A 7,611-nucleotide genomic window follows, 5' to 3' on the forward strand; every position below is an offset into this window, starting at 1 on the left:
TTGTTTTGTTTTATTTTGTTTTGTGAGTGAAATGCATGCAGTTTGGTGAATTTATATGTGGATAAGTGTTTTGTTTGTAAAGGAATGTGTCTGCAAGTCAAATCCAGTAGGATCAAAGTTTACTAAGTTATCTCTATTCAGACCTGTCCAACTCTGACTCAGTCTTTCCCTACATTGTTAGATCTGCAAAATCCTACTTATGGTGCTTTGAATGAGAATTTCTTCCTAAAGTTCACACATTTGCATGCTTGGATCTCAATCTTTGTACTATTTGGGAAAAGTAGGAGGTATAGCTTACTGGAGGTTTGTCACATAGATGGCCTTTGAGGTTTCAGAATCCCAAGCCACTCCCAATTATCTTTCTGCCTCTCTGTGTCTCCTATTGGAAGATGAAGATTTAAGCTGTTAATTAATAGATCAGTTCCATGTCTGACTGCCTGCTACCATACTTCCACCATGTTAGTCATAGACTAATCCTCTGGAACTGAGAGCTCCCAAATTAAAATTTTCTTTGATAAGTTGCCTTGGCCATGATGTCTTATCACAGCAATAGAAAAGTAACCCATTAAGTAAATGATAACCAAGGTGTGATCCACAGACTCATTGAAGTAAGAGATAGAGGAATAAACTGGAATGGGAAACATGGATCTTCCAGGGAGGGACAAATAGAAAAGATATTCTGTGTAAGTTTTACATTATCTCTACACCAGAGGCTCTTCTAAACTCTAACAGCCAGGTGACTAATAACAAAAATGACATCCATATCTGTATGACCATGAACATGCTAGACCCTTTCTTCGGCTCTTAAGAAATTACATACAGATAACCTATCTCTAAATTTCATCTTCTTGGGAGAAATGACATGTACTCTGAGATAAGTTTCTATGTAATTACATTTCTTTGTTTACCAGAGATTGAATTATATGAGGAAACTTTTTTCCCAAACTATATTATGTCTAAATTTCTTAGGAATACATTGCTTGATGCTAGCCTCCCCAAGTCTGATCCAGTTGAAGAAGTCAAATTAAACTGAGTTTGCTTCCTCAACTCTTGGCAGTGTGCTTATCTGCCTGTACACTGGTAGAATTTCTCTCATTTAAAGGCAGGAAAAGTGTTTACAATTTTCCTTGAATTGGAGTTGTCAGAACTAGGAATCAAGTGAGAGTTTAGACTCAAATCCAGATCCTATGAAAGAACAGCCAGTGTTATTAATCATTTAACCATCTCTCCAGACTCCTTCTTCAGGATATTAATCCTATAAATAAATAAAAATTTTCTTGGAAAATAATTCCAATTGTGTTCGTATGGATGTTGGTGTTGACAAACTTGTCGAATGAATTCTACCTGTTGCCAAAACTCTGCTACTCAGGAATAGGTTTATGTTATTGTTGTTGCTGTCTTTTTCATGAGTCATGAGAAGCATTCCCTTGTTTTGATACTAGGCCTGAGTAAATTGGCAGGGATTTAGGACATAGGAAACTTTCTAAGATCTCTGTATAAGAACATAACATTGGTGGTTTAGCCCCTAAACCACCAGCCTGGGGGCACATAGGGAGGGACCCATGGCTCCAGTCGTATATGTAGGGGAGGATGGTCTTGTCAAGCATATGTGGAAGAGGAGATCCTTGGTCCCATGAAGGCTGATCACTGAGTATGGGGGAATTTGAGGGTAGAGAGGAGGGAGTGGGGGGGTATGTGGGAGCACATGCTCATAGAAGCAGGAGGAGAGGATTTGGGAAAGGGGGTTTCTAGTGGGGGGGATGGGGTAAGGGGATAACATCTGAAATGTAAATAAAATATCCAATAAGAAGAAAAAAGAACATGAAGTTGACATATAACCCCTAGCAATGAGAAAAACTCTCCGCAGTTGAGCAGCTGGAGACATCAAGAGCAGTTGGGGCAGCCTGTGCTCTCACTTCTGCTTCCTTGGGTGGTTTATGTCATGACTTAAATCACTGTGAGAAGATAGTCATAACTCTGCTCACAGAAATAAGTTGCAACATCTTCAGGCTGCAGGCTGTTGATCTTGAGAGAATACTGTCTGCCAGATCCACTGCCGCTGAACCGTGATGGGACACCATCTGCCAAGTTGTTTGCAGCATAGATCAGGAGTTGAGGAGATTTCCCTGGTTTCTGCTGATACCAATGTAAAGCATCATAAATGTCTTCACTTCCCAGACATGTAATGGAGACACTTTGTCCCACAGATGCAGACATGGTGGCTGGAGACTGGGTCATCTGGATGTCACATTTGGCATCTAAGATGGAAAAATTGAAAACAAACCCCCACATGGTTAATTCTCTCATAAGAGGATTTTCACTGCGACTAAGCAGCACTGACTGCACAAAGCTAAATACATTTCCAGTGTGGTCTTCCTTACCTGTTAACCACAGCACCAGAAAAGCCAGGAGCTGAGTGGACACACTCATGTCTTTGTATGATCTGTATGAGGATGACTCCAGCACAGGGTGAGACCTGACTATGAAGAAATCCTCATGGCAGTGATCTGTGATTTGGGTAAATGCAAATTAGCAAGCAGTAGGTACAGCTGCAGAACTCATCAGGTTAGTAACTCATTACAGGCCTGTGGCTCTATTATGTCTCTAATTGAGACACAGTACAGTTTTATTGGTAGGGAATGTGCTTCTCTTGGAATAACAAACAGCAACATTCTACAATTTGTACCATATTTTGACTTCTTTCATGCTCTATTTAGAATGTTCTTCCTTGTCATGTTTTCCTCCATGGCAAGGTATTTCAGATATGGTACCATTGTAGACACAACATAAATTGTTACATTGTCCATTTAAGGATGGTGTATTCAAATTATTGGAAGGAAGTTCAATAATGGAAGGAGCCATTTTGAGTGTCATTCCAATTACCATTGGATTCATGTTAGTTCTAAAATTTACAGTGGTAGTCATTTTAACTAGGAAGAAGTTTAAAGACACTTGCAGTATCTTTGGCATGATTCTAACACCTCTCTGAATATTTTAATGATACATAGGGAGCTTATGAATTTCAAGAATGCTGCTCTGTTGGTCATTGATGTGGAAGATACTGCAGATAAAATTACCCATGTCATAGTCAGTATATATATTTTGGTCAAGCTTCAAGAATGGCATATATAACTTGATCATGGTAGCCCTTTTTGTCCTGGCAATACATTTATTCCTGCCCATCATGTGAAAGCTTTTGTTTAACAACATCAGCATGTTGGCAGCCAAAGTACATGGCTTGGACCTGAAAATCAATCCCCAGACAGAGTTATTAAATTAACAAGCTGGTAAGCCAATGGCAGATAAGATTCCTCATGGATCCTTACCAACATAAGACAGAAGTGCATATGGATAAAGCATATTCCATAATGAGTAAGGAAGGCATTCTTGTCAGAATGACCTAAGACAGGCTCAGTCTTATAAATGAAATAAAAAGGGGAGAGGCAGAGAGCTTTTGGGGCTGCTTGGCAATAATCTGACATGGGCCAAGACAAGGAAATGGGTTGCTTGGCAGGAATATGACATTGGCCAAGGAAAAGGAAGTAGGCTTTAGGCAGGAATCAGACATTAGACTAGAACAAAGAAGTAATTTCAAGCAGAAATCTAAATATTAGGCTAGAACAAAGAAGCAATTTCAGTCAGGGATCTAAATTTTAGGCTTGAATAAGGAGTTAGGCTTCAGACATGAAAATCACTTTGGGCTAGGACAGGGAAGTAGGCTCAGATACTTTGATCATCCTGATAAGCCCTTAGAAACAGTGATCACAGGAGTGTTTGTGTAGCTGGGTTCAATGCCTTGCTTGTTCTTTGACTATTTGTGTTTATTGTCTTGTTTGTTCTTTGATCATTTGCATCTATTGTATTGATAGACTCTCAACCTAGAACTGATCTTAATATATGCATGTAATTAAAATGGTATAAAAGAAAAAGGAGAAGGGGGATGGGATACAAGGTTATAGGGAAAGGAAATGGGGTAGGGGGATGACATCTGTATTGTAAATAAATAAAATATCCAATTTTTTTTAAAAGGTGTGTGTAAGTGTTATTGCAGCTAGGCAGTTTCTTCTGTGATTTTTTTCTCTTTACATGAGATTCACTTTTAGTTATTACATTCTCTCCATACTTTTCACCTTTGTAAGTCCTCCCAAACACATATCCCTGTTCTCGTTCAAATTCAAGGCTTCTTTTTTCATTAATTGTTTTGGTATTTGTATGTACATACAAGTTCCTATATATAACTTGTGGAGTTGGCATGCTCATTCCAAGGGAGAAACACCTCTTCTGCTGCCAAATTAACTTATTTTTCCTTTCTTGTTTTTTTTATAGATGTAAAGCCTCATGGACTATTGTCCATACCATTTGTCATGGTCACAGTGTCCCCTTTATTCAAGTCATACTTGAATAACCATAATGTCTACAGGTATAACTTCTTTTTTACTAGCAGTCACAGCTCACAGCAAACTCCCTGATTCTCTAGCTCTATCAAGCTTTCTGGTTCCTTTCGCTAATGTTACTTGAGAGCTGTGTATGGGAGCCTTTTGTATATGTATCCCTTTGGACGAAGCTCCACAACTATCCTTGCAGCTTCTTTTTCACAATGACTCCCAGAATAGTAATACAATAATACTAAAATGTCCAGCTTATAAATAAAGAATGGATCTCACATATATAAACCATCTATTCAAGTAAACAACCTCATTTTACTTATTTATGACAGCTCAGCTCCTCAAGAATTTATTTGCATCAAAGATATACAAGGTCATGGGTTTTCTTACCTTTGTTCTATGCATATGAGCTCACTTCTCAAATTCATCTGAAATACACAGACATATATATATATATATATATATATATATATATATATATATATATATATATGCACCTGACTTCTTTCCCTGCCTAATATGTGTTATTGTATGCAGTGAAAATGAATATTCACTCAGAAATAATTATTCATGTCATTAAAAGTACAATGCATCCCAAACTTGCATATGCTATGAGCACCATATCTTTCTAGATATTCAGATGACAAATACTGTAGTCTGAGTTTAGTACAGAGGAACACAAGCTGTGTTGTGACAGAAGCATGTAAGGAAGTAAAGGTAGAAGCTATCCATTGGAAGTTATAGCCATAGAAGTGTCCAGACATAGTGTGAGTTTCCATGAATGGTTGAATGGTAAAAGTTTTACATGTGCAGACAAGCATTATATAGGAGAGAGATATTTTACAGGTTGAGACTGACACCCACTCATGGCCTGAAGATGATGATAGACAGATGTGATGATGCGACAATGTGAAAAATGTGACTATGCCAGAGTGAGTGGTGAGACATACTGATATTGGGAAAAAGAATGATGCTGACCTGTGAGCTTGCTGAATGCCCTGAGAATAGTGACTGGGAAACACTATTGGACATATGTTCCTGACCCACCTTTGCCTGGATATACCCCTGATGGGACAACCTGCCTTGCTTCAAGATTTTAGACCCTGTGGAATAGAAAATCAATAAGAGAAGTTATAATAACCCTTATATTTTTCTTAAATATGACCAGTTATTTAGGCACAATCATGGATTGATCTAGAAATCAATCAAATATTGGAAATAACAGTCTTCATATGGAAGGCTGGTTCTGGACATTTTCAGAGATATATTTCGAAGTTAGCTGCAGTTCTCTGTGATGTTATGTTAGCAAGAGACAAAGTTGAGATAGGATCCGGATTTCATTAAAAGTGTTAATACATGTGTTAAGGCTCTTTTAATTGTCATGTTAAAATTATTTTTGTTTCTTTTACAGTGCTTAATTTAAGTTGCATTGATTGTACACTTTCAATTGTGTTAGTTTGTTGAAACCTGGCATATGTGTTATGGAAGCTTATCAACCAGCTTTTGTTTTATTTCCCGGAGTATTAAAGTACCTTGGTCTTCTGAAATAAGCTTGCAAGTATGGGAAGAAGTGAGTCAGGCTTTAAGCAGAAGCAAGAGGTTAGTGGGCTTGATTATTGCTTGTATAACAGGAATAATTACATTAATTGCTCCTACCACTGCTTCTCCAATTGCTTTGACACAAGATGTTAAGACAGTGACTTTTGTTAATCATTTAGCAAAAATTGTTACTAATATGTTCAGTACACAAGAGGATTTAGATAGGTGTTTGGAACAACAGATTGATGCTCTTTATTTTATTCTAATTATTGGAAGGAGGTTCAGATTTTAAGAGTAAGGAGCAATCTTGAGTGTCGTGCCAAATACCATTGGATTTATGTTACTTCTGATATGTACAATGATAGTCATTATAACTAGGAAAAAGTTTAAAGACATCCGCAGGATATTTCATATAATTCTACTACCTTAGTGGATATTTACACTTCACATAGTGAGCTTATAAATTTAAAGATTGCTGCTCTGCAGAGCATTGATGCAGCAGATATTGCTGATAAAATTACCCATGCCACAGTCAGTATTTCTATTTTGGTCAAGCTTCAAAAATGGCAAATATAGCTTGACCATGATAGCTTATTTTCTCCTGGTAATTCTTTTATGCCTGCCCATAGTGTGAAAGCTTTTCTTTAACAAAATCAACATGTTCCCAGCCAAAATACATGGCTTGAAACTGAAAATGGATCTCCAGACAGAGTTACTAAAATAACAGGCTGACAAACCAAGCACAGGTAAGATTCAGCACAGAGCCTTTCCAACCTAAGATAGAACTGCATTGCTTAGGATAATGTATATTCCATGTTGGATAAAGAAGGCATTCTTGTCAGAATGACCTAAGACAGGCTCAGTCTTGTTTATGAAATAAAAAAGTGGGAGAGGCAGAGAGCTTTGGGGCTGTTTGACAAGAACCTGACATTGGCCAGGGTCAAGGAAATGAGCTGCTTGGCAGGAATATGACATTGGCCAAGGAAAAGGAAGTAGACTTTAGGCAGGAATATAACATTAGGCTAAAACAAAGAAGTAATTTCAGGCAGGAATCTAAATAATAGGCTAGAACAAAAGTTAATGTCAGGCAGGACTCTAAATTTTAGACTAGAACAACAAAGTAGGCATGAGAAGTTAAAATGACTTTGGACTAGTACAGAGAAGTAAGCTCAGATACTTTAGTCATCCTGATAAGCCTTTAGAAATAGTGATCATGGGAGTGATCATGGAACTTTGTTTTTTGCCTTGCTTGTTCTTTGACTATTTGTTTTTATTGTCTTTTTCCTTGACTATTTGCACCTATTGCTAGTTCATAATCCTAGAACTGAACTTAATACTTACATGTTATTAAAATGGTATAAAAACAAAAGTGAGGAGGGAGGTTGGAATAGGGTATTTCTTGAGGAGGTGAAGAAATGGGGATGGCATCTGAAATATAAATAAATAAAAAATATCCAATAAAATATTCTATATGTGAAGATAAGCATACTATAGGACATAGAGATTTTACAGTATGAGACTGACACCCACTCATGGTCTGCGGATGATGATGGACACAAAAGAGGTGTCAGAAAGAATGAGTAGGTGGACAGTTTAAGCTACTGATTGAAACAAAAAATTAATGATCAGAAAGACTCTGAAGTATGTACTCATAGTGTTTTCATTCAGAAATAAATCAAAGATATAT

General features: G+C 37.3%; 1 gene segment (V, D, J or C); it reads right to left on the bottom strand.

Annotated features, from left to right (window-relative positions):
- Nucleotides 1-1,947: 1,947 nt before the first annotated feature.
- LOC114636263 lies at nucleotides 1,948-2,468 on the bottom strand. The segment is given in 2 exon segments: nucleotides 1,948-2,258; nucleotides 2,382-2,468. Coding segments are annotated over 2 exon segments (360 nt in total).
- Between the last annotated feature and the right edge of the window lie 5,143 nt (nucleotides 2,469-7,611).

Source organism: Grammomys surdaster, unplaced genomic scaffold (genome assembly GCF_004785775.1).
Source record: "Grammomys surdaster isolate TR1022 unplaced genomic scaffold, NIH_TR_1.0 123249, whole genome shotgun sequence".
In the NCBI taxonomy this organism is placed as follows: domain Eukaryota; kingdom Metazoa; phylum Chordata; class Mammalia; order Rodentia; family Muridae; genus Grammomys; species Grammomys surdaster.